Genomic DNA, 27,997 nt, shown 5'->3' with positions numbered 1-27,997 from the left:
GTACGAGAAAAGGGTGCCCTGCCCACCTCCCCAGCCCCTACCTTTATGCCCACTCAGGTTGATGTGCAGCGGTGTGACCACCTTCCCGCCCAGGGACTTCCTCCGACGCACGACCATGTTGATGGCCCCCTCCCCGTTGAGGAGCGCCTTCATGGCCTGCTTCTTGTCCTTATTGATGAGGTCCACGTCGTTGATTCTCAACAGCCAGTCATTGACCCTGAGGAGGGGGACAGCCAGGTCACTGCCAGCGGAGGCCTTGGGACCAGGGGGCCGGCCCCTGTTGCTCCCATTCGGGGAGCAGAACACCAGAAAGCAGGTACCCCACAAACACATTCAGAAAGGTTTCCTCGGGGCTTCCCTGGTACACGGTGGTTACGAATCCGCCTGCCAATGCAGGGGACACGGGTTCGAGCCCTGGTCCGGGAAGATCCCACATGCCGCGGAGCAACTAAGCCCGTGCGCCACAACTACTGAGCCCACGTGCCACAACTGCTGAAGCCCGCGCGCCTAGAGCCCGTGCTCCGCAACGAAGAGTAGCCCCCGCTCACGGCAACTAGAGAAAGCCCGCGCGCAGCAACGAAGACCCAGCACAGCCAAAAATAAAAACAAACAAATAAATAAATTTATTTTTAAAAAAAAAGAAAGAAAGAAAGAAAAGAGAAAGGTTTCCTCTTCTAGGAAGGTGGAGTGGTTAAGCTGGCAAGGGTTGGAGCCTGGTTTCAAACCCTAGCTCTACCACTTACTAGCGGCATGACGTAGTCCCTCTGGGCCTCAGTGCCCTCATTTGTAAAATGGGGGCAACAGAAGCACCTACCTCATGGGATTGTAAAGATTAATGAATTACATGAAGTACTTAAACTTAGCAAATACCAAGCACTATGTAGGTGCTAATTATTATCATCACTATTTCATGGGATGAGCAGGCAATGCACATTCCAGACTCTCACACACTTCACCTGAGCCCCTTACTACACAGAGAAGCAAAAGGCAGCACCTGGTGATGGGAGAAAGATCAGATTCAGAGGCGATTCGGAGTCCAAGCAGCCTTTAAGAACAATGTTAGCAGTTAAGCCTGAAAGCCTCAACAGCCTCTGTGAGGCCCCCAGGTCCTGGGATGCGTTCATTTAAACGCCACCTGGCTCTCCAGGCCCTCTGCATTAGGTCAGAGGGAAACTGCCACCTTCCCTCCAAAGCCTGGAGCCCACTACACTCACCGTAAGCGGCCATCAGCGATGCTTCCTTTGTCCACTTTAGTGACAAATATGCCACAGTCCCCCGGCAAACAAGGCTCATTCACACCCTCTGCCATATCGAAACCAAGTGCCTTCAAGTCAATATCCTCCTGGCAAAAGAAGAGTGGCAACAGCTCACTTTACAGCAGTGATGAGAAACATTTGGCTCTTACACCCGCCCCCAAGACACTCACTCCGAGGCGGGTGCTGTCCCTTCACCCCGACGGGACACGTGGTCCCCAAGATAAAACCTCTGAGCGGCTGTGATCCCCTTTCCACCACTGGAAACACACTCTCTCTCTCTCTCTCAGCCCCCTGGAGCTCTGCTCTTGCCTCTGCTTTCCATGCACTGCAAGCATCCGCCGGGTAACACAGGAGACCAAGCTGCTACTGCATGGGGCTTGGACAAGTGCAGGGAAAGGATGCATCCACACCCTGGGAGAAAAAGCTGACCTCCCAACTAGCAGCTATGAAGTTGGGGGCCCTGCAAGAGGGCCATCCTTTCCCTCCCCCATCCAAAGCCGTCACGTTGAGGAGAGCTGGGAAGAGAAGACACAAGGGCGGTTTACCGTCTCCCTTTCAAACTCCACGACTTCTGTTTCCCACTCCATGGAGTCTGTGTCAATGGCCGAGTCGTGGGAGCTATGGGCCATCAGCTGCCGGAACCGGGCCTCCTTTTCCAACTGGGATTCCATCTGCTCCCTGTGAACAAAGAGAGAGCCATGGCAACGGCCCTCTGGGAGGCAAAGCATCCCACCAAAGTCCACTCGGAAATGAGGTGGACCATTCCCCTCCCCCCTCATACTTCACACCAGCTGCCTCATAAACCCAAGGCTTCTTGGGTACCAGTGAGTTTTCATAGTTTTTTTGTTTTTGTTTTTTTTAAGTCTCAGAAAATTGCCCCTAATTTATCTAGGGGTTTAATGCAATTCTTACAGAAATGCCAGCAAGACTTTCTGTAGACAGGGATAAGACTATTCTAAAATATACACAGAAAGGCAAAGGAATTAGAACAGCGAAACCCATTTTGAAAATGAAGAATAAAATGGGAGGAATCATTCTACTTGATTTCAAGACTTATTATACGGCTACAGAAATCAGGACCATCTGGAACTGCCAGGAAGACAGACACATGGATCAACGGAACAGAGCAGAGGACCCAGAATAGCCCCACAAAGTACAAAAGGTGCAGAAGTGGTTCAGTAGAGGAAGGACGGTCTTCAACGAATGATGCTGGAGCAAGAGGACATCCTGGCAACAGACTCTCAACCTAAACCCCATACCTTATATAAAAATTAACACAAGACCTATCACAGATTTAAATATAAAACTAAAAAACTTCTAGAAGGCAAGTATAGGAGAAAAATCTTTGAGATCTAGGACTGGATTAAGGGTTCTTAGACATAACACAATCCATTAAAAGTAAAAAAATAAAAATCAGCAAATCGGATTCGATCAAAATGAAAAGCTTTAGTTCTCAGAAAGACCCAGTGAGGAAGACGAAAAAAGACTCAGAAACCTGTTAACATGCCCCAGTAACATCCTTCTTCCTAGAACCTGGGCCCAGATGACCTCTCCAATTCCTCAGCACTGCCCAGTGGGTTCCTGCCACACCCCTCACTACTGTTGTTTCCTGCTCGACTGGACGCGCTCCCATGTCCACACCTTTGCCTGAACCGTGCTCAAGAATGTGTGGCCAGCTCTAGGAGGCCACGCAGCCCACGGGTAGTCCTTCTCCAAGCTTTCTTCCCCGACAGAGAAGCAGCTCTGCACTTCATGCTCACCGCACGCGGCTCACCTCTCACCCACTAGGCACATACATCTGTTGCTTCTGCAGACGGGGGGCTTCCCGGGCAGCGGCAAGGACTCCCTCCCCTGCATCCCACTGGTTAGAGAACTTAGCTCAGAGAAGGTGCAAATACAAACATGCTGAATGAACAAACAAATGGAACTTGACATTTCTTAGAAGTTCCAGGCAACTCCAGCTCAATTAACGTGCAAAACCTCCTCCCGTGCTCAAGCCCCCAAGGCGCCAGGCTTTGCCTTAATTTGATTCCACCACCTGCCAGACCCTAACTGGGTGCCTGGAGAGAAGCTGTCCCTCTGCCGCTTAACCCCAGGGATTTTCTTAGAGTGCTCAAGCCCCAGGGCTTCTGGGTTTTCACGGAGTCAATGAAGCTCTTTGCCTTACGTTAGGAGGTTCTGTTGAACGGGGAAGAAGGGGAAGGTGTCACCCACTTCCGGAAGGCGTCCCCCGAGTGTGCGAGGCTTGCACGCTCACCAGCTTCCAACCACCCTATCGGTTCAGGAAGCCTCACGAGCAAGCGGACGGCCGCTGCTTCTCAACTACCCAGTCTGGCTCTGGACTGCACTGCCAATTGGCATCTGCCGATTTCTCTTCTTCAGCTTGGATCCCTGTATTTTCAGTACACTGCTAGGGGCCACCAAGTCTGAAGTAACACCCCTGGGAGCAGCGCTGTAACTGAGGGGACGCTGTCTGACACCCCAAACAGCACAGACCGCTGAGCGGTAGTCACAACCGCCTTCAAAAATGCTGCATCAGAACCTGTCATCATTCTGTTCGACTGCGTGCTGGTCTCTCGGATGGCCCTGCCTTTGGTCTGTCTCCGTGTATTATGAGCCCCACAGGGCAGGGACCCGGCGGCTTGTGCCTCCCCCGGGGCCTGGCCCCCACGCAGCAGGCACCTGGCAAATCCTTGTGGAGTTGCCGAATGAATGAGGGAGGGAGGGAGGGAGGGAATGAATGGACGACACATGCCTACCTGTCCCCCAGTGGACCGCCCGGGGCAGGGACCTTCCTTCCGATGAGCCTTGGCATGCAGTGCCTGCCCACCCCGACTCGCTCACCAAAGGGCCGCTGCCACACTCTGTGCTGATCTAAGGATTTCTAATTAACTCTCAACAGAGAGGCCACACTCGGACACATTTTACGGACTGACCGAGTAAGGCAGAGTGAAGGGACAGACTGCAGGCCCTGCTCATGGGGCTGCCCTGACCTGACGGAAGCGGACACCACGCTCCCGGGCGCCAGCTCTCCCAGCAGGCGCCCACCCCAGCGTACTTGAGCTCCTTCAGCTCCCGGCTGACGTCGTTCTTCTGTTTGCGAGTGTCATCCAGGCTGCGCAGGGCCTCAGCCAGTTCGCTCACCGCCCGGTCCCGCTCCCGCCTCAGGTTGTCACAGAGCGTCCTGGCAGAGGGGGCAGAGGGCTAGGTCACTGTGAGGGGCAGGGGACAGAGGACTCACGGCTTGCAGTGAGGCCTGCAGCCCATGCTCCCGAACACCCCAGGTGCTTGCCTCACTCCCAGATGCACAGATGGAGCGCTTGAGAGTTTGGAGGCAAGGCCACCCAGGCCAATCCCACACAGGGACAGAGAGGACACTGGGGACCTGGCAGAGGAGACACCCCCACGGTTACCAGGCAACGAGCATCCGCTTCTGAACGTACAGTGTTCATCCCACAGGTTCAGCCTCAGTGTGTCTGGGGTCAACGACCACGCTCCCACCCGCACAGCCCACCTGGCAAGCCCCTGTGCCCCAGCACCGACCAGACACTGCACCACTACCCACGTGCAGGCTTTTCTAGAGATGCCCTCCAGCCCACAACTAGACTGAGCCCCCACTTGGACAGAAATCATGTCCTAGGCATCTCTGCAGCCCGGAGCCCTGTGCAGGTGGGGTGCAGGCTTAACAGCTCTCTACTAACAGACGTGTGGCCTCTGGGCTCCCAGGATCAGCTCAGTCACTCAGAGAGGTGGTGGGGACAGGTGACCAGGTAGCAGGAGAGTCTGTGCTGTGCTCTGTGCCACCGGCAGAACGGCACCCTGCCACTCGATGGACCCTGAGGGCTGGTCCCCACTTCTCCATGGCCCCAAACCTCCTCCAATCCGGAACCTTCATCTCCTGACCAGCCCAGGTGGACATCAGTCTCTCCAAACAACCACAAGGGATCTTGCAGAAACTCTCAATGACCAAGTCCTCACTTATCGCCATCATCATCATCATCACCACCACCACCACCAGCAGGGCCTCTCCTGGCTTTATTCCAGGCCAAGGGCCAAGTCTACACTCCAGGGCTCCCCTTCACAGGCCCTCACCACCTGCCCTCAGGAGCCCTGCCAGCCGCTTCTCCTGTGACTCACCAAGTGCGCACCCCACTCATGCCACAACCAGTCCCAGCTCTGCCCTGAGCTCACCATACACCTTTGTTCATGATGGTCCCTCAGGCTGCAACACCTATCCCCCCTTCTCCACCTGGAAAAGTGCCACTCGAGCTTTAGTTCTAGCATGAACGCCATGCTTTCTGGGGAGACCTCCCTACCCGTCCCCCAGTTCCCTTCATGCCCCCACGAATTCACTGTTCACGCACCTCCCTCCCCCCGACCACCCTGTCCCACGAAGCTGCCTGTAGCCCCCGCGGTGCCGGCCCCTCACGGGCATCACACGTGCCCAGGAGCCTCAAAGGTTGTTTCTCTCCCAGGGTCTCCTTGCTCAAGGGACCTAAGATCCTGGCACACGGTAGGTGACCAATGAATACTGGCTGAAAGAACACATTTTTGAAATGTCAGTTGCAACAGAAACCCCCTAAGAAAAAAGCCTGGCCTCATACCACTTCACGGGGGTCCACGCTGTGGACACAGCATGTGCTCGGACTTCTAGGGTGAAGGGAAATGGGAAGTCGAGACATGATGGAAAATGCTAAAATTCTCACTATGAGGCGAGGCTGGGGCATCACCTAGGGTGAGGAGGGACGACCCAGGTCACGCCCACCTTACCTGGAAGGAAGTGGTTATGACTCCGACCCTCCCACAGACCCAGGGCACCACGGGGAGAGCCGAGCCCATGTGGCCCCGGGGCGCCCCATACCGGATGCTGTCCCGCTCCGCCACGATCTTGTCCCGCTCCTGGAAGGCCCAGTCCCGCCGGCACTTGGCCACATCCGCCTCCTGGAGGGCTTCCTTCAGCTCCTGGCACAGAGCCTTGCACTGCTTTCGAAGGATTTCAGCCTCCTTGTTGGCTCTCCCCACGTCCATTGTCACCGTGTCTTTGATCTGGCGGGGGTGAGCGGCAGGCAGAGGGGAAGGTTATCAGGCCTTCTGGCCCAGAAGTGCCCTCCGACTGGTATAGGAGCTGGGGCTGGACTCTCGGGAGCTGGACGGAGGGAAACACTAGGGTCTCAGCCAGAGCCCGTTCCGACACCGGCCCCCGCCCCCCATGACTACGTGTTCCACAGCCACGTTCAGACCCCTAGCGATGCTATATTAGGGTCCGCCCAAACTCTCACAGCGCCACATAGAGCCAGGACCAGGGGCCCAGGTGGAATGCCCCTGGAGGGCTCCTGCCAGACCCTGCCCTGCCACTCACGTGGTATACGTTTTGCCGAGAGCCCACTACCTCTCCCTAAAGAGCTCTCGTGACAAACGTGACATGAGGCCCCACTGCAGTGAAGGGTGCAGCACTGGTCACCATGCTCCCCACCCGCTGCGTCTACAATACAGTTTTTACACTCCAGCATATGGAGTTATTTCTCAATCTGAAAACACACCACTACGTTTGCTGGTGAAGTCCTATGTGTTTCAGTTCCTTTAAAAAGCTGAGATCTAAAGGATTTGCACCTGGACCCCCCCCAAAGCGTTACACGCTCCATTAAAATTGCAAATCAAACTCTTTGAAGCACTCATACAGAAAGCTCCCTCTGTGCCTCTATAATCCTCAGAAAAATGAAGAATGTGACAAATGACAAAGTGAGCATCTACTGCAAGAGTAACTCCTGGTCCGGCTCAAAGGCTTCCTGAAGAAGCAAAATACAGGCAACACGAGAACGCGCCTCTGCTCAGCCTCCACCTCTCGCAGTACTTCCTCCCTCGCACAGAGCTCCCCCACTTTCTAGCAAATTCAGCTCCCCAAGCAGGACTGGGCATAGGAGATACAAGTGCATTCAGGGGCAGCAGAAAGACCGGCCCGTCCAAGTGACCAAGCTGGGCTTTCTAGGGGACAGCGGCTCTGTCAGAGGGTCTGTCTTGGGAAGCGACCTGGTATCTGGAAGGACCTCCGTGTCACGCAGCAGCGCCCCACAGCTTCCCTGTGGGGGACCAGCCGCCCCGGACGGTAACCACGTCCTCCTGACGCCGGCGAACCTTCAGTGGACTTGGCCTGCCCGTGGTCAGAGTCTGGATACCGGCCCTTGTGAAGGAAGCCCCTAGATGTGCCCACTTGGAAAGGTGGGAAGCAGGGAAGAGAGGGGTCAGAGCTGACCTGGTGTCCAGAGTGAGGCAAAGACCCTGACAGGCCCCCCCGACTGCCCCCTCTTTGCACAACCCACTCTGGAGAAGCAGGGAGAGGGAGGGCAGTGGCAGAGAAAAGAGGGTAAATAAAGAGCGAGGTACAGAGAGAAGGGAGGACAGTGTAGGAAGCCACCACGGGTCAGAGGGAAAAAGAACCACCGCCCCGGCTGAGCGGAACGAGGACAGTTCTGAGACCAGGAAGCTAGCCTGGCTGAAGGACCACCTCAGCCAACCCCTGCCCCCCCCCCCCCCCCGCCACCACCACCAAGAAGTGGCTGCTGGAGAGGGGCGGGATCAATCCCCAGGGGTCTCGCAGGCCACGGGGAGATCAGACCCTCCTGCCCACACCTCAGAGCCAGGATGGCCCAGGTCACAGGCCTGACCTACTCCGGCCAGGCGGGGAGTGGTCGTGCCCCAGAAGCCAGATAAACTCAAGAAGGAGCCGAGGAAAAAAAGGAAAAAGAGCGACCACATGGAATGTACCCGTCAGATAGAAGGTATCAACCGGTTTCAGAAATGTTGAAATGTGTGTGCATTGGCGGAGAAAGTACATCTTGGAATTCAGGAATTATATTAGTACGATTTGCTGATGATATCAGCAGATGATATTGGCCAGAGGTGGTTTGATGTTGGTAGAGTTTCCTCTAGAAATAAAAAATTGGGGGAAAAAAAAAAAAAAAGAAGGAGCCGAGGGTTTCAGTTCTGGAAGCTGCAGGGGTGGGGGGCTGGGGCTGTCCTCTCTTGCCTGCTGACTGGGATGGGTGCCCAGAGAAGACTCCTGCCTCAGCTGACAGGCAGACTTCACACGCTGCCAGGGCACTCCTGCCGAGGCCCGGGAACCGGGCTCCAGGCGGGAGGCACACATGTCACATGAGGGGGGTGACACAGGCCACCAGATCTGGCACCACGGGGCAGTCGGGGGTCTTCCTCCTCCTCTGTGCTTCCACATTCCTACAAAGAGCACAACTGCTCTTTGCCCCCCTTGCTCCCTGGGGGGCATCCATCATCTCAGCCCCCTCCAGGGGGCTGCTGGCCTATCACAGGCTCACCACCTTCTACGGGTTTAACACACTGTCCTCGACTTTTTAGCTTACTGACCGACTCAGGCATTTTTAATGTTTTATTCTTCATCATTTTGTTTTCGTTATTTGGTATCAACATTTTCCCCAACAATTAAGCTCTCAAACCAGAATGTGAACGTGAGGTGACATTTTCTCCAGGGCAATTACCAAGTCCTAACGCATTATATTTGCTCACTAAGAATTTCTTCATTCCAGTCTTTTAAAAATTGCATCAAAGAAAATATTCCTTTTCACAATGGCTTTCACCTTGATGGTCTGGAGAAGTCTCACTCCCTTCGTATGAAATTATTGCTGTTTGGCCCATTTTTGCCTATGAAAACAATCTTATAGGATGCACCCTAATCCTAACAGGGTAGTAAGGTTCAGATGGGCATAAAAATAATTCTAATAATAAAGACTCAAATCATTCCTACTTTATGCAGATATTATCCTAAGTGTGTTTTCAATGTTAAACCATCTGATCATCATGACCACACTGTGAAGCAGATGCTGTCATCATTTCCAGTTTGTAGGTAAGGAGACTGAGGCCCAGAGAGCTAGGAGAGGTAAGAGGTCACATGGCTGAGGAGGTCCACACTCCAAACACAGTCCCCAGCACGGCCTGGGCATCAGGCAGCATCACAGTCCGCAGAGAGGCCCACGAGGCCCTGGCCGCCCCTCGGGCATCAGCCCTGCCTCATGCTCGGTCCAGAGGGCCCCAGCTTCAACAATCCACACACACACCGTCCCTTACTAAGCTGCCAGACCTTTAACACCTTGCTTTTCACTTCTCACAGGCCAGTTTTAAAGCCTTCATTCTAACTGACCTGCACCAAGTAGAACGGAGAGGTATGAACAGAGAACTATTCCGACGGGAAGAAAGTCTGCTCTGATCAAGTTCAGCAGCTCGAAACAGAGCCACACACAAACTAACCGAATGGGAAGGCAGTCTCAAAGAGGGGAGTCCACAGGCCTGTCCAAGCCCCAGCAGGGCGCACCTGGTCTTGGGGGTAAGCAGCGTCACTGATGAGGCCTGGCTGGTCAGGTAGGAAAGATGCAGAGAATCCCCACTGATCACTCGGGAGTCAAGCTCAGTGCCTCAATTCCGATGCTGCTGAGCGCCACTCCCCTGACCCTGGAGGCATGCCCCCCCGCAGGGAGCAAGGCTTGAGAAGAGTACTGGGCTCAACCTAGTAGAACAGCTTCCCAGGAGCCCAGACCACCCCTCTAAAGAGCAGACTCCTCAGATGTTGGGGTGAAGGAACACTGAGTGTGCCCTTCTGGACTCACAAGGCCAAAGGTACCTATGGCTTTGGGAACGTGGCCCTGGGATCTTGCTTCTTAAGGAGCAAGCCCTTGAGCTGACTTCCAGCAAAAGACTGATCTACCATCACATCAGCCGTCAGCTCCGGACACCCAGGACCACAGCTGAACCTCACCTGTGTCCCCTGCAGCCCGAATAGAGCTGTGCACCGTGTGTGAGCTCAGCAGTTACCCAGGAGGCATCCAATAGCCCAGGCAGCAGCAGGCTGAAGGCTGCTCCCTGCTCCTCTGGACACCTGGGCGTCACAGCCCTCTTTCCCTCGCCACCTTCCTACCTGTCGCAGCGCCTCCATCTCCTCGCTGGCCGCCTGCTTCTCAGACGTGCTGCTCTTGAGCTTGGACTCGGCCAGCTCCACCTCGGTCTGCAGCTTGTCCAGCTCGGAGATGACCTGGTCGCGCTCGCTCATGATGAGCTTGTACTCGCTGTACACCGCATCCCGCTCCTCCTTGTACTTCTCTGACTCTTTGGCGGTTTTCGCCTGTGTGGTCCTCAACTCCGTCAGCTCCGACTGCAGCAGCTCCATCTCCCACTGCAGGTCCTTGTTCTGGGCCGTGGCCTTGTTCAGCTCGTGGTGGATGGCCTCGAACCTGGCGGAGAGAGGCAACCAGGACGAGGGCGTGGGGACCTGCCCAGCCAGCTCTGCCGCGCCGGACAGTCGAGCGTGAAGTTTTGAACGCGGTCATTCTCCACACCCCCAAGGGAGAAAAGTGATGAAGGACCAGGACCCCTGGACCGGGAATTTTTCTCAGCCTTTTACAAATACTGGAAGATGGACTGAGAATTTCATGCCCTCTGCTCTACTGGAAATAACAGTGTTATTTCTTCCACAGTCAGGCTACGTTACCTTTAAAAATAAGAACAAAACAAAGCTAGAATCACAGCCTATGAAAGACAAAAGTGGCCTGAACAATTGTTGAGTCTGAGCACCTCATTTTACAGATACAGGGGATAAGGCCTCGAGACACAGGTGCCTGGCCCAACGCCACCAGGTTAGCGTGAGAGCACCGCTCGGTCCTTCCAGGCCAGGAAGCACCTGCCATGCAGGCGGCCCTGCAAATTACAGCCTGCAGCTCTAGAGCAGCATTTCTGAGTGTGGGTTCCTTAGAAACCAATCCTGCACAGAGCTCCATTTAAAAAAAGTGTGCTCTCTGATGACTGACGTTTGGGAAAAACACTGCATTCTGTTCCCTCTTGGGAGATTCTAGCGCACAGTATCGGAGTAAAGGTTCTGAGAAGTCCTGCAGCACAGACACCTGTTTGTGTGCAACCCGGCAATTCCCAAACCCTTTTAAAGCCAGAGAACGCTTTTCATATAAACCTGATAAGCACCCCAGAGAACAGGTATTCTGCAGGAACGTACCTTAAGAAACATTGTTGCAGGGCAGGGGTCACATCCCTACAGATTATCTACCTTAACAGAAAGTGCGACTTTAGAAGAACAATGCCTAGGACAATTAACTTTCCTATCTGCCAGGTGGGTGACTGACACAGAGGGGAGAGGCTTGTGGGGTGACCTGAGACACAGGATGGTCAGAACACGCCCGAGTCGCTCAGATGAAGAAGAAAGGAAGGAGCACAAGTGCCAAGACAGTGTCAGGAAAATGTTTCCTGGACGTAAGTAATTTTTGATTGAAAAAGTTCAATTGCTTTTTTTTTTTTTTTTTTTTTTACCCCCCCAGAAAGTGGCGGAGAGCCTTGCAGATAGGTAACCGCAAGCCCACAGAGGAGAGTGGCCCCCGGCAGAGAGGATGCTTCGGCCCTCTGGCCATTCTCTGAGTGCAAGAGACAGGCCAGCTCGCTCGCTCCCCTCCTTGACGGCCTAGGCTCCTACCTCCTCAGGGAGAGGGCGCACTGGTGCTGCAGCTGGATGGCCGTGTCCCTCTGCTGGGTCAGCATCTCCGTCTGCTTCAGAAGGCGCTGGTTCTCCTCCTCTAGCTGCTCCAGGCGGCTCAGGTCCGAGCTGTGGACGGCGACTTTCTCGCTATACCTCTTCCGCAGGGCGTCATAGTCCTTCTTAACCACCTCCAGCTTGTCCATGGCCGTGTCATACAGCTTGTTGAGAATTTCTGATGACCCGTTGTGCTTCAACACCTGGGGACCACAGAGCCACGATTACCAAAGGTCTGAGGGCAGGAGGAAGGACAAACTCGCCTCCGTCTGTCTGGGGGAAGGATTGTTGACAAGGGAGGGGAGGTCACACCCTCTGGCTTTCAGGGGTCTTGAGGTCTGATTCCACAGGCCCCGCTGAGTTGATTCATTCGTTCACAAACGTTTCTTAAGTAGTGTACAGGAGAGAGCCACCAGAGCAGGCCTGAGACGCCCATCCTTAGAAAGGCCTGCTTGCAAGTTGACCCTTAGCTGGCGTCTGGGAACGTGGACAGTAAGCAGTTCCCTGGACTGATACAAAACTTTCCCGAGTGACAGGAAGGGCTCCCCACGCCTGGACTGGACGAACAGTGTGCTTCCGGCTCAGCTCCTGCTTTCTTCTGGGAGTCTGAAATTTCAGAGCATGCTAAGCAGGGGGTTCCTACGTGGCCAGCTCCCAGTAAAAGCCCCGGGCAGAGAGCATCTCATGGGCTTCCCTGGCTACATTTCACACGTGTTGTCACGATTCGGTACTGGGGGAACTAAGTCTGTCCTGTGAGACTCCACAGCGGGAGGACTCTTGGAACCTAGCACCTGATTGCCTCTGGACTTCACACCATGCACCTCTTCCCTTTGCTGATTTTGCTTTGTGCCCTTTGGCTGAAATAGATTTTAGCTGTGAGTAGGATTATACGCTACGTCCTGTGAGTTCTTCTAGCAAATCACCAAACCTGAGGGCGATGCTGAGGATCCCTGACACAAGTACCTAATACCTTCTAGCCCTGTTCTAAATGCTGGTGATGCCGAACAGACACAGTGACGGTGGCCTGTGGACCGCTTATCCTGATGGGCCGATACAAACACACAGAGACCGAGATCAGTAGACAGAGATCAGTTCTCAAATAAAATAACTTGAGAGCATAATAAGGGCTGTCGAGGAAATAAAAAATAAAACAGGATAACGAGCTGGAGAGAGACTTCTGGGCAGCAGAGTAGCTTGTGAGAGAGTCCACAGCCTGAGGAGGTCTTTCTAAGAAGGTGACTTCCGAGCCTGGGTGCAAATGAAGACCAGCAGCCAAGAGCACATGAGGCAGAGAGTGAGAAAGTGCAAAGGCCCTGAGGCAGGAATCACCAGCCATGTCCTAGGCACAAACAGGAGGGCAGGGAGGAGTGACTGGAACCCAGTGAACAAGGAGAAGTGGATTCAAAAAAATGGCCAGAAGGCAGTGGTTAAGGCTCCGCGCTCCCAATGCAGGGGGCCCGGGTTCAATCGCTGGTCAGGGAATTAGATCCCACATGCATGCCGCAACTAAGGAGCCCGCCTGCCGCAACTAAGACCTGGCACAACCAAATTAATAAATAAATATATACTTTTTAAAAAGTATAAGGTTAGGGCTTCCCTGGTGGTACAGTGGTTGAGAGTCCGCCTGCCGATGCATGGGACACGGGTTCGTGCCCCGGTCCGGGAAGGTGCCGCGGAGCGGCTGGGCCCGTGAGCCATGGCCGCTGAGCCTGTGCGTCCGGAGCTTGTGCTCCGCAACGGGAGAGGCCACAACAGTGAGAGGCCCGCGTACCGGAAAAAAAAAAAAAAAGTATAAGGTTAAGAGTGCAGATTTAAAAAAAATAAAATAAAAAGGCCAGAGAAGTCGGCACAGTTTCAAGGCTCACAGCAAAGACTGTATCCTGAGTGAGATGGGAACCATGGGAGGGTTTAAGCAAGAGAGCTTTCTACTCTGAATTACAGGGGGTACTAATGCTCACCCAGGGTGCTGCTCTACAGAACAAAATACAAGATGTGTTAAGAGGTGGTCAGGGCCGGCTGACTTCTGCTAAGCACCTCAGGGGATCTGAGTGAGCCCTTGGGCTGAGGGCTCATATCTCCGGAGCACCCCCGCAGCCCCCCCACCCCATGACACGACTGAGCCAGAAAGGCTTGCTTAACCGTTCCAGGTCCAACAGTCCAGGAATCACCTGGCTCATCCAACATGGACCCTGAGTTATCAGAAGATCTTTGCAGCCCAGAGAACCAGAACCTGGAACTACTGAATATTCCCTGTGGAGGGAGGGTGAGCCCTCAATAAATACGATTAACAGGAAAGAGCTAATTCAAATGTCAGAATCTTTTAGAGGCAAGGAAAGTGAGTTCATTCCTCTGAGACATTAGCTCCTAGGACTACAGATTAATGGGGAAAAAGGGAATCTCAGAAATCAGCTCATTCAGGGCTTTTAGTCTTTTTCCTTTCTTTTTTTTATTTTTAAAGCAAAACTCCTTCCTTCAAAGGAAATCTTACGAGGACACCAAACTACAAAACTCACTTTAAAAATAGGTACACAGCTTCCTCGGGCGGTTAAAATCTTCACCATTTTATAAAAATGCGTCACTGTTGCAGATCAGGACTGCATGCTGAGAAATAGTCAGAAAACCACTGACTTAGCCTCACTCGATCATTTAAAGTCTTCTTAAAGACACAATGCAGTATCTTCCAAACATACAGCAAAGCACAGCAAATAAGGTAACAGAATTTTAAGTACCCACCACTTAGCTCTCATCTTAAGGACTGGTTCCAGGACGCCCCACGGATACCAAAATCCATGAATGCTCACATCCCTCATATAACATGGTGTAGTATTTACATACGAACTACGCACATCCTCCCTATACATTAAATCATCTCTAGATTACTTATAATACCCAACACAACAAAAACGCTATGTAAATATAGCTGTCAGCAAGGCAAATTCAAGGTTTGCTCTTTCAAACTTTCTGGGATTTTTTTTTTCCCCCAATTCCTGGTTGGTTGAATCCTCAGATGTGGAACCCACGGATATAGAGGGCCGACTCTACCTTGTCGCATGTCTCAAATTGCTTTCCAAAGATATAAAATAGTACAAGTGCTTAGCCAAAGCCCCCAGTACACCCTTCTCTTATCTAGTACCCCTCTCCTCCCCTCCAGAATTGCTCTCCTAAATTTGCTGTCAACCATCACCATGCACAATATTCTACCTATACTACTTCTGTACTCATGAAAGTTCCTAATGGTGTTCCATGTGCTTCCTTCTAGTCAATGCTGCTTTTGAGGTGTAGTCAGTGGTGCAGGTAGTGCTTCACTGTAGGAGTACATCACACGGGTTTTTTTTTTTTAGATTTTTAAAAAAATTTTATTGAAATATATTTGATTTACAATGTTGTGTTAGTTTCAGGTGTACAGCAAAGTGATTCAGTTTTACATATATATATATATATCTTTTTTAGATTATTTCCCATTATAGGTTATTATAAGATATTGAGTATAGTTCCCTGTGCTATACAGTAGATCGTTGTTGGTTATCTATTTTGTATTGTGGATAGATCTTTTTAAATTGAAGTCTAGTTGATTTACAACATTCTGTTAATTTCTGCTATACAAACAGAGTGATTCAGCCATACATATATATTCTTTTTTACATTGTTTTCCTTTATGGTTTATCACAGGATATTGAATATAGTTCCCTGTGCTATACAGTAGGACCTTGTTGTTTATCCATTCTATATGTAATAGTTTCCATCTGCTAGTCCCAAACTCCCAATCCACCCCTCCCACACCCCCCTCCCCCTTAGCAGCCCCAAGTCTGTTCTCTATGCCTGCATCACACATTCTCAGTCTGATGGATAGATGTTTACCTCATCTCCATTTTTTTTGCTGTTATAAATGACACTCTTGTGAACCCTGTACATGTCTCCTCTCCCACACCGGTGAGATTCTCCTCTAGGGTGGACACCTTGAAGTAGAGCTAAGGATCAGAATACGGACTTTTCCCCACTGATTGGACGATAGCAAATTGCTCTCCAGGGTGGCTATCCCAATTTATATCCCACCACCTGTGGGCAGGAATTCTGAAAGTTACTGTCATCAACACATCCTCACCAAGGTTTCATACGGTCAGGTTCTTCTTTTAGTTTTTACTTGTGATAAAATACACATAACCGTCTTAGCCTTCTTCAACCTCTGAAGTATACATTTCTGTAGCGTTATGTGTATTCACATTGTTGTGCAACCAACTTCCAGAACTTTTTCATCTTGCAAAACTGAAACTCTGTCCCCACTAAACAATTAGCTGTTCCCCCTCCCCCAGCCCCTGGCAGCCAGCCTCCTACTTTGTTTTCTATGAATCCAACTAATCTAGAGGTATATACAGTATTTATAAATAGAATCATATAAAAGGAATCCTACAGTATTTATCTTTTTGTGACTGACTGACTTCATTTAGCATAATGTCCTCAAGGTTCATCCAGGCTGCAGTATGTGACAGAATTTCCTTCCTTCTTAAAGATGAAAAATATTCCATTGTTTATATGTACTGCATTTTGCTTATCCATTCATTCGTCAAAGGATACTTGGGGGATGTTTCCACCTCTTGGCTATCGTGAAACAATCAGACTTCTTTTTTAAGTACTGCCAATCTCACGGACAAAAAATAAGATCTCTTTTTTTTAAAAAACTTGCTTTTCCTGATTACTAGAAAGACAGAGCAACTCTCCTTATGTTTACTGACTACACACACTTTCTCTTCTATGAATTGCCTGTCCATATCCTTTATTTTCCTTTCCTCCTTCCTTCCCCACCTGCCCCTTCCTCCCCCCTCCCCCTTCCTCTCCCTTCCTTTCTTTCTGCAGAACTTATTTCTAAATTCCAGGTACTGATCCTTTTCCAGTTATATTCATTACAAATATCTTTTCCCAGTATGTGGCTTTTAAATCTTCTTGAGTGCCCTTTGTTACTAAAATTTCACATTTTAATGTGGTAAAATCTATCAATCATTTCCTTTATGGTTTGTGGTTTGGTTGTTTTACTTAAGAAATTCTTTCCTTCCTACCTTGAGATCATGAGGATACTCTCTCTCATTAGTTTTCTTAAAAAGTGTTAGTTTTACTTTTCACATTTAAATCTTTAAACTATTTATTTAAACTACTGGAATATATTTTTGTATATGTTGCAAGATAGAGATACAACATTATTCTTTTCCATAAATTACTAGACAAAGGAGAACTGGGTCCCCAAGTGCAGTACAAACTGAGGACCACTGAATTTGTCCAGGTGCAGACAATGAGGGTTGGAGGACAGCAAGGACATCAGCTGACACAGTGCCCACCACTGAGAGATGAGAAGGGCATCCCACAAGGACGTGCCCACACATGCCCAGGACACAGAGCGCCAGTGGAGAGCTCTCCTGCCTTCAGGGTCACATCTGGAAAAGAACCAGCTTCTAGACCAGACTGCCCTGTCTTGTGGGCAGTACCTCAAACATTCCAATTAAAAATCACTCCAAATGTTTTATTCTCTAAACATCTCCAAGCCAGGTGAGAAGCTCAAGGCTCCAAACGAGCCCCCTGTGGTTTACTACAGAACAAAAGCACTGCTGCCATTCCCAGAGTTTCCCACAAGGTGGCAGGCCTGAGTAGACAGCCAAATGCACTCCCACAGTTGTCCAGCCTTCCAAGCTTCATTCAAGGAACAAACTAGCTCTGGGACTTCCCTGGTGGTCCAGGGGTTAAGACTCCATGCTCCCAGTTCAGGGGGGCCTGGGTTTGATCCCGCATGCCGCAACTACAACCCGGCCCGGCGCAGCCAAATAGATAAATAAATATTTAAAAGAAGAAGAAGAAAAAAGAAGAACAAGAAACAAATTAGTTCTCATCACAAGAAAAAAAATGTGTAACTATATAAGTTGATGTATATTAACTGGACTTACTGTGGTGATCATTTCACAATGTATACAAATATCAAATCGTAATATAGTACACCTGAAACTAATACAATGTTACATGTCAGTTATACTTCAATTTTTAAAAAAATTTAATAAAATATAAATTAAATATCACCCCACATATTAATAAAATAAAACCTAATTTTAAAGACTGCCTTGAAACAATGCAAAGAAAAACCCTGTTCCGGGCACTGGCCCAGCAGAGCCCACATGCACTGGTCCACAACAGTCAACACTGCGGCTTGGCCTCTCTGCACTGGGAAGCAGCCCCCAAATGCCCCAACCGCGAGGTGCTTGGATGGGGTCTGTATGACAATCCAGAGGCAGCTGAGGGCAGAGTGAATCTGCTGCCAGGATGGGCCACAATTTTCCAGTGAGACAGGGTCAATCAGAGAAAATCCCAGAGCAAACCCAGAAACAAAATCAGAAAGGTTGGGATCCTTTCTGATGCCCAACCCAGCCCTGCTAACGCAGTAGGGTCCGGGATCAGGAGCGGCGACCCTAGGGAGATCAGACTGATACCCTGTGCTGTCTCAGCTGCCCATTCCACAGGTGAAAGCTCTGCATGAGAAGGCCTCGCTTTTTATGAGCTACCCATTTTCCTCAACTCCTAACCTCTCGTCGTAGCCCTGGAGTCACAAGAACAGTCTCTTTCCCATACGACAGCACCCGGATATTCAGAGGCTCATGGGGCCCCTAACACTTCTCAACTTTTCTCTACAAGCAGGGCTGAGAATCATGCCTGTGCTAATGTAATCAAAAGCCTCTGAAGAAATCTGGGAAAACCGCAGTCACAGTTAACTCCAGAGGATTTGAAAAACTCCCCTATCAGCCTACAATTTTTCCTTTTTACTATTACACGATTATGTTCTTGGTAGACAGTTAGGCGCACACACACTAACAGTCAAATGTTCAGCTTCCCAGCTGAGGCTAACAGTACTCTGAGAGACAGAATAGTTAAATCTGGCTCAGAATTCTAAAATGAAAAAGGTGATACACTTCTCAGCTCATGCAGGCAGCAGTCTTTAGAGATGACTCTCCTCCGGCCTGTGAGGAGGGGGTGAAAGTGACGCAGGGGAGGCACAAACCCAGGGTTTGGTCCCATCCACACACCAAGACAGCCACAGCCTGAGCTGCTCCCCTCAGGGAGGCCAAGAACACAGCTGTCCTTATATCCTGCTCCACACTGGTCAGAAACACTCTGGGCTTCTCTGAGAGCCAAGCTCTTTGAAGACTAAGAAACCCCTTTCTTGGGTTATCTGAGAAAAGAAGTTAACTTTCATGAATCACCAAAGAAATGAATCACCAAAGAAAAGAGTATATTTACTCTTTTTGTCACCTGACAAGGCCAGAAGGAGGAGAGGGAACTTTCCTGGAGCCTTAAGTTTCCCCAATAAATTGGCAGAACCTATTTTTTTAAAAAAAGAAAAGCACTGCTCTGAACCTGACAATTGTACCTTTTAAGAAACAAACTTCAGAAAAACATGCACAAAGGAACATAAGGACATATGTAAGGGTGCCCATCAAAAAGTAATTTGTAACGGGAAAAAGTGCAGACTACCAAGGTTCCCAACACACACAGAATGGGGTTAATAAATTACTGACAACTAAACTATGAAATATCTTGTTGTATGCTCCAAATTTACAGAAAATACAAGGAGACCCATGATATACTGCACAGTTAAAAAAAAAAAAAGGCAGGTGGCAGAAAATAAAAACAAAACTTTGTGTGTTAAGTATGACATAGCAAATGTCCACAAGGAAATATCCCAAGTGGTTCAGAGAGGTCAGTCACCTCCAGGAAGTGACACCAGGGCTGAGGTGGGGGTGGGTGACTTCACTGTCGTTGAAGTTGTTTTTTAACCAAAGAATATGCATTATTGTAAAGAAAGGAGATGCAAAACTACCCTCTACGTTGCTCCCCGACCAAGGCTTGGCCATCTCTGCCCCGGAACACTTGGGCATCCAGATGGTGCATTCTGACTGCGGTCCCCTGGAGATGGAACTGCCATACCGTGCTCCCCCTGGCCACACACACACACACACATGCACGCACGCACGCACGCACGCATGCTCGCACACATGCAAACACATGAGAAAAACCACCTGTCTGCTGCTCTGGAGAGGGAGAGGTCCCAGGCCCCAGGCCCATGGTGCCCTCCCACACAGCTGCCTCATTTCCTCTGAGATAAATCATGTAGAAGGCTGGGAGCCCACAAATCCCTCAAGCAAACATGCAAGTCAAACAGCACCATTTACCCCCGCAAGGGCCTCTTCAAGTTAACAAGGCGTGGGAGGAACCAGGCAACAAAACCAGCCTTGTCCAGTGAGGTCAACCTTTGGCCCCAGGGCCTGCAGGGAGGAGACCTGTGGCCACCCCCATGTGCCCTGCTTCCTCGGCTGTTGGCCTATCCAAGACCTGAGCTTTTCACAGCCCAGCACCCGTCCTAGACCTGGTGAAAATGCTACGGCGCTGGCTGGGGAGAGCAGGTGGCCTGGCAGCTCAGACACACCCCTCACCCCTCACACCCACCCGAGGCACTGGGCCCTCCTCTCCTGGGAGGGGGGGCCCTGAGGTGGCCCGCAGGCCACTTGCTAAGGGGCACTGGTCCAGCTGAAGAGAACCGGGGAAAGTCACTGACCACTGTAATCAACTACCACCCCCAAGGGTCAGCGCTATAGGAAAAGGAGAAGAGGAGTGATGTGAGATGGAAGCATCGGGGAGAAAGCCTTCCCAGGTCACTTGTCGGGGGACGGGAAGCGGGGGACAGGAGGCCATCATCTTGGCCTGGATGCGCATACGAGCTGTTTGGGTCCTGAGGGAAGTCAGAGAATGGGAGGCAATAAAACATCATGCCTCAAGAGGGCAGGTTTTTGGTTTTTTATGACCAAGTGGTAACTGGAGCCTTTTATTTTGAGATATAAATCACATACCATATAATTCACCCTTTAAAGTGCACAATTCTATGTGTTTTGGAATATTCACAAGGTCGTGAATCCACAAAGCTGTGCGGTAACTGCCACTGTCTAACCGCAGAACATTCCCACCACCCCCAGAAGAAACGCGGGTCCAGCACTTTCTCCTTGGTGCCTCACTTCATCCTTCAAGCAACGCTCCCAGAGCACCGCCCCGCCCCGCCCCCTCCAGGGCCGGAAGGTTAAAGGGCGGAGGAGAGGAAGGTGGGAGTGAGAGTTGCTTCTCTGAGATGGTGCAGCAGGTGGGCTGCGGACGCCCCTGCTGTGCTGCGGGGCTTTCTGCCCCAGCTGGACTCCTGCTGCCCTGGCCTGCACTCACCTCCCCTTCCAGGAACCTTCCCGTTACCACCGCTGGGCCAGGCCTACCCACGCCCACCACCAGACTTCCCACACACAACCAAACCCCCTACTCAGAGGGCTCGTGGACAAGACGCCAGCTATCTCCAAGTATATCCAGTTTAGCGGCCTGCACGGAGCCTGGACTGTGTACTCCACATAAGGCTTCAACAAATATCAGAGAAACAAAATAAGGCACAGAAACACATTTTTCAACAGAACATAGTTTATAATGGGAAAATACTGAAACTAGTCCAAGGGTCAGTCAATAGGAGACTGGTTAAATCAATGATGATGCTCCTATGTAACTCAATACTCTGCAGCCGTTAAAAACAAGGAAGGAGAATCTGTATTGAAATAGAAAGATGTGACATATTCAGCAAAAAAACAATGTTAGCAACAAAAGGAACGGTGTGATTCTATTTTCTCAAATATGTTAACAAGATATAAAGGGTTCTATGTGTACAGGTATAAATCTCAAACTTTTCAAAGTAACATAGCTATGGTTAGTTATTTCCGTGGAGTGAGACTACACGAATATTCTTTTATTTTTTAAATGTCTCTATTGCTTGATTCTTTTATTGTGTTACAAAATGCATAATTTTATAGAATTTTTGAATTTTATTTCTTTATACAGCACGTTCTTAGTCAGCCATTTTATACACATCAGTGTATACATATTGATCCCAATCGCCCAATTCATCACTCCACCACCCCCACCTGCTGCCGCTTTCCCCCCTTGATGTCCATATGTTTGTTCTCTACATCTGTGTCTCAATTTCTGCCAAACACTGTGATGAACCGGTTCATCTGTACCATTTTTCTAGGTTCCACATATATGCGTTAATATACGACATTTGTTTTGCTCTTTCTGACTTACTTCACTCTGTATGACAGTCTCTAGATCCATCCACGTCTCTACAAATGACCCAATTCCGTTCCTTTTTATGGCTGAGTAATATTCCATTGTATATATGTACCATATCTTCTTTATCCATTGGTCTGTTGATGGGCATTTAGGTTGCTTCCATGACCTGGCTATTGTAAACAGTGCTGCAATGAACAATGGGGTGCATGTGTCCTTTTGAATTATGGTTTTCTCCAGATATATGCCCAGTAGTGGGATTGCTGGGTCATATGGAAATTCTACTTTTAGTTTTTTAAGGAACCTCCATACTGTTCTCCATAGGGGCTGTATCAATTTACATTCCCACCAACAGTACAAGAGGGTTGCCTTTTCTCCACACCCTCTCCAGCGTTTGTTGTTTGTAGATTTTTTGATGATGGCCATTCTGACCCATGTGAGGTGATACCTCATTGTAGTTTTGATTTGCATTTCTCTAATAATTAGTGATGTTGAGCAGCTTTTCATGTGTTTCTTGGCCATGTGTATGTCTTCTTTGGAGAAATGTCTATTTAGGTCTTCTGCCCATTTTTGGATTGGGTTGTTTGGTTTTTTTAAAATTGAGCTGCAAGAGCTGTTTATATTTTGGAGATTAATCCCTTGTCCATTGATTTGTTTGCAAATAGTTTCCCCCATTCTGAGGGGTGTCTTTTCGTCTTTTCGTTTCCTTTGCTGTGCAAAAGCTTTTAAGTTTCATTTGGTCCCATTTGTTTATTTTTGTTATTATTTCCATTACTCTAGGAGGTGGATCAAAAAAGATATTGCTGTGATTTATGTCAAAGGGTGTTCTTCCTATGTTTTCCTCTAAGAGTTTTTTTTTATAGTGCCCGGTCTTACATTTAGGTCTCTAATCCATTTTGCATTTATTTCTGTGTATGGTGTTAGGGAGTGTTCTAATTCCATTCTTTTACATGTAGCTGTCCAGTTTTCCCAGCATCACTTACTGAAGAGGCTGTCTTTTCTCCATTGTATATCTTTGCCTCCTTTGTCAATAGATTAGTTGACCATAGGTGCCTGGGTTTACCTCTGGGCTTTCTATCCTGTTTCATTGATCTGTATTTCTGTTTTTGTGCCAGTACCACACCGTCTTGATTACTGTAGCTTTGTAGTATAGTCTGAAGTCAGGGAGTCTGATTCCTCCCACTCTGCTTTTTTCCCTCAAGACTGCTTTGGCTATTCGGGGTCTTTTGTGTCTCCATACAAATTTTAAGATTTTTTGTTCTAGTTCTGTCAAAAATTTCATTGGTAATTTGATAGAGATTGCACTGAATCTGTAGATTGCTTTGGGTAGTATAGTCATTTGCACAATATTGATTCTTCCAATCCAAGAACACAGTGTATCTCTCCATCTGTTGGTATCATCTTTAATTTCTTCCATCAGTGTCTCAGAGTTTTCTGCATAAAGGTCTTTTACCTGCCTAAGTAGGTTTATTCCTAGGTATTTTATTCTTTTTGTTGCAATGGTAAATGGGAGTGTTTCCTTAATTTCGCTTACAGATTTTTCATCATTTTGTATACAGGAATGCAAGAGATTTCTGTGCATTAATTTTGTATCCTGCAATTTTACCAAATTCATTGATTAGCTCTAGTAGTTTTCTGGTAGCATCTTTAGGATTCTGTATGTATAGTATCATGTCATCTGCAAACAGTTTTACTTCTTCTTTTCCCATTTGTATCACTTTTATTTCTTTTTCTTCTTCTCTGAGTGCCATGGCTAGGACTTCCAAAACTATGTTGAATAATAGTGGCGAGAGTGGACATCCTTCTCTTGTTCCTGATCTTAGAGGAAATTGTTTCAGTTTTTCACCACTGACGACGACGTTGGCTGTGGGTTTGTCATATATGGCCTTTATTATGTTAAGGTAGGTTCCCTCTGTGCCCCCTTTCTGGAGAGTTTTTATCATAAAATGGGTGTTGAATTTTGTCAAAAGCTTTTTCTGCATCTATTGAGATGATCATATGGTTCTTATCCTTCAGTTTGTTAATATGGTGTATCACATTGATTGATTTGCATATACTGAAGAATCCTTGCATCCCTGGGGTAAATCCCACTTCATCATGGTGTATGATCCTTTTAATGTGTTGTAGGATTCTGTTTGCTAATAGTTTGTTGAGGATTTTTGCATCTATATTCATCAATGATATTGGTCTGTAATTTTCTTTTTTTGTAGTATCTTTGTCTTGTTTTGGTATCAGGGTGATGGTGGCCTCATAGAATGAGTTTGGGAGTGCTCCTTCCTCTGCAATTCTTTGGAAGAGTTTGAGAAGGATGGGTGTTAGCTCTTCTCTGAATGTTTGATAGAATTCACCTGTGAAGCCACCTGGTCCTGGACTTTTGTTTCTTGGAAGATTTTTAATCACAGTTTCAATTTCATTACTTGTGATTGGTCTGTTCATATTTTCTATTTCTTCCTGGTTCAGTCGTGGAAGGTTATACCTTCCTAAGAATTTGTCCATTTCTTCCAGGTTGTCCATTTTATTGGCATAGAGTTGCTTGTAGTAGTCTCTTAGGATGCTCTGTATTTCTGCAGTGTCTGCTGTAACTTTTTTTTCATTTCTAATATTATTGATTTGAGTCCTCTCCCTCTGTTTCTTGACGAGTCTGGCTAATGATTTATCAATTTTGTTTACCTTCTCACAGAACGAGCTTTTAGTTTTATTGATCTTTGCTACTGTTTTCTTTGTTTCTGTTTCATTTATTTCTGCTCTGATCTTTATGATTTCTTTCCTTCTGCTAACTTTGGGTTTTGTTTGTTCTTCTTTCTCTAGTTCCTTTAGGTGTAAGCTTAGATTGTTTGAGATTTTTCTTGTTTCTTGAGGTAGGCTTGTATAGCTATAAACTTCCCTCTTAGAACTGCTTTTGCTGCATCCCATAAGTTTTGGATCGTCGTGTTTTGTCATTTGTCTCTATGTATTTTTTGATTTCCTCTTTGCTTTCTTCAGTGATCTATTGTTTATTTAGTAATGTATTGTTTCGCCTCCATGTGTTTGTGTTTCTTTACGGTTTCTTCCCCCTGTAATTCATTTCTAATCCCATAGCATTGTGGTCAGAAAAGATGCTTGATATGATTTCAATTTTCTTAAATTTACTCAGGCTTGATTTGTGACCCAAGATGTGATCTATCCTGGAGAATGTTCCCTGGGCACTTGAGAAGAAAGTGTAATCTGCTGTTTTTGGATGGAATATCCTATAAATATCAATTAAATCTATCTGGTCTATTGTGTCATTTAAAGCTTGTGTTTCCTTATTAATTTTCTGTTTGGGTGATCTGTCCATTGGTGTATGTGAGGTGTTAAAAGTCCCCCACTATTACTGTGTTGCTGTCGATTTCCTCTTTTATAGCTGTTAGCTCTTGCCTTATGTATTGAGGTGCTCCTATGTTGGGTGCATATATACTTATAATTGTTATATCTTCTTCTTGGATTGATCCCTTGATCATTATTGTAGTGTCCTTCCTTGTCTCTTGTAACAGTCTTTATTTTAAAGTCTATTTTATCTGATACGAGTACTGCTACTTCAGCTTTCTTCTGATTTCCATTTGCATGGAATATCTTTTTCCATCCCCTCACTTTCAGTCTGTATGTGTCCCTAGGTCTGAAGTGGGTCTCTTGTAGACAGCATATATATGGGTCTTGTTTTTGTATCCATTCAGCGAGCCTATGTCTTTTGGTTGAAGCAGTCAATCCATTCACGTTTAAGGTAATTATTGACATGTTATGTTCCTATGACCATTTTCTTAATTGTTTTGGGTTTGTTTTTGTAGGTCCTTTTCTTCTATTGTGTTTCCCACTTAGAGAAGTTCCTTTAGCATTTGTTGTAGAGCTAGTCTGGTGGTGCTGAATTCTCTTAGCTTTTGCTTGTCTGTAAAGCTTTTGATTTCTCCATCGAATCTGAATGAGATCCTTGCCAGGTAGAGTAATCTTGGTTGTAGGTTCTTCCCTTTCATCACTTTAAGTATATGGTGCCACTCCCTTCTGGCTTGTACAGTTTCTGCTGAGAAATCAGCTGTTAACCTTATAGGAGTTCCCTTGTATGTTATTTACCGTTTCTCCCTTGCTGCTTTCAATAATTTTTGTCTTTAACTTTTGCCAATTTGATTACTATGTGTCTCGGTGTGTTTCTCCTTGGGTTTATCCTGTATGGGACTCTGTGCTTCCTGGACTTGGGTGGCAATTTCCTTTCCCATGTTAGGGAAGTTTTCGACTATAATCTCTTCAAATATTTTCTCGGGTCCTTTCTCTCTCTCTTCTCCTGCTGGGACCCCTATAATGCGAATGTTGGTGCAATTAATGTTGTCCCAGAGGTCTCTTAGGCTGTCTTCATTTCTCTTCATTCTTTTTTCTTTATTCTGTTCCACAGCAGTGAATTCCACCATTCTGTCTTCCAGGTCACTTATATGTTCTTCTGCCTCAATTATTCTGCTATTGATTCCTTCTAGTGTAGTTTTCATTTCAGTTATTGTATTGTTCATCTCTGTTTGTTTGTTCTTTAATTCTTCTAGGCCTTTGTTAAACATTTCTTTTCTTTTTTCTTTTTTTTTTTTTTTGCCCTACACGGGCCTCTCACCTCTGTGGCCTGTCCCGTTGCGGAGCACAGGCTCCGGACGCACAGGTTCAGCGGCCATGGCTCATGGGCCCAGCCGCTCCGTGGCATGTGTGATCTCTCCGGACCGGGGCATGAACCCGTGTCCCGTGCATCAGTAGGTGGACTCTCAACCACTGCGCCGCCAGGGAAGCCCTGCTAAACATTTCTTGCATCTTCTCGATCTTTGCCTCCATTCTTTTTCCGAGGTCCTGGATCATCTTCACTAGCATTATTCTGAATTCTTTTTTCTGGAAGGTTTGCCTATCTCCACTTCATTCAGTTGTTTTTCTGGGGTTTTATCTTGTTCCTTCATCTGGTACATAGCCCTCTGCCTTTTCATCTTGTCTATCTTTCTGTGAATGTGGTTTGTGTTCCACGGGCTGCAGGATTGTAGCTCCTCTTGCTTCTGCTGTCTTCCCTCTGGTGGATGAGGCTATCTAAGAGGTTTGATGGGAGGGACTGGTGGTGGGTAGAGCTGGGTGTGGCTCTAGTGGACAGAGCTCAGTAAAACTTTAATCTCCTTGACTGCTGATGGGTGGGGCTGGGTTCCCTCCCTGTTGGTTGTTTGGCCTGAGGCGACCCAACACTGGCGCCTACGTGGGCTCTTTGGGGGGGCTAATGGCGGACTCTGGGAGGGCTCAGGCCAAGGAGAACTTCCCAGAAGTTCTGCTGCCAGTGTCCTTGTCCTCATGGTGAGACAGAACCACCCCCCCCCCGCCTCTGCAGGAGACCCTCCAACACTAGCAGGTAGGTCTGGTTCAGTCTCCCCTGGGGTCACTGCCCCTTCTCCTGGGTCCCGATGCACACACTACTTTGTGTGTGACCTCCGAGAGCGGAGTCTCTGTTTCCCCCAGTCCTGTCAAACTGCTGCAATCAAATCCCGCTAGCCTTCAAAGTCTGATTCTCTAGGAATTCCTCCTCCCGTTGCCATACCCCCAGGTTCGGAAGCCTGATGTGGGGCTCAGAACCTTCACTCCAGTGGGTGGACTTCTGTGCTGTAAGTGTTCTCCAGTTTGTGAGTCACCCACCCAGCAGTTACGGGATTTGATTTTATTGTGACTGCGCCCCTCCTACGGTCTCACTGTGGCTTCTCCTTTGTCTTTGGATGTGGGGTATCTTTTTTGGTGAGTTCCAGTATCTTCCTGTCGATGACTGTTCAGCAGTTAGTTGTGATTCTGGTGTTCTCGCAAGACGGAGTGAGAGCACATCCTTCTACTCCACCATTTTCACAAAATGCATATTAATTTTGCAATTTAAAAAATAGTATAAAAACATGAAGAAAGCGCTGCCCTTCCCCGTTTTGAACTATTTAACCTTACAGCCATTTGGTAAGGCAGAGTAGGGCAGGAGGCTCCACTGGGCAAGGGGTGACCCAGAGTGGCCATCAGAGCCTGCATGGGATGAGGAGGGGCCCTGCATAGGCGCATGGGGGTCCCACAACGGGTC

At 48.4% G+C, this 27,997-nt stretch overlaps 1 protein-coding gene across 3 annotated transcripts in view; it reads right to left on the bottom strand.

Moving 5' to 3' along the window:
* DLG5 (discs large MAGUK scaffold protein 5) overlaps positions 1-27,997 on the bottom strand; it is a 121,150-nt gene that overhangs the window by 29,141 nt on the left and 64,012 nt on the right. For all 3 annotated transcript variants that reach the window (XM_067710399.1, XM_067710400.1, XM_067710401.1), the window contains exons 6-12: positions 11,752-12,011; positions 10,195-10,507; positions 6,118-6,302; positions 4,315-4,440; positions 1,802-1,934; positions 1,215-1,342; positions 42-217 (exon numbers count right to left, since the gene is read on the bottom strand). In XM_067710399.1, the coding sequence (XP_067566500.1) occupies positions 42-217; positions 1,215-1,342; positions 1,802-1,934; positions 4,315-4,440; positions 6,118-6,302; positions 10,195-10,507; positions 11,752-12,011 (1,321 nt within the window). The remainder of the gene's footprint in view (positions 1-41; positions 218-1,214; positions 1,343-1,801; positions 1,935-4,314; positions 4,441-6,117; positions 6,303-10,194; positions 10,508-11,751; positions 12,012-27,997) is intronic.

Source organism: Pseudorca crassidens, chromosome 16 (genome assembly GCF_039906515.1).
Source record: "Pseudorca crassidens isolate mPseCra1 chromosome 16, mPseCra1.hap1, whole genome shotgun sequence".
NCBI classification, from domain to species: domain Eukaryota; kingdom Metazoa; phylum Chordata; class Mammalia; order Artiodactyla; family Delphinidae; genus Pseudorca; species Pseudorca crassidens.
This window is presented reverse-complemented; position numbering and strand designations above follow the sequence as displayed.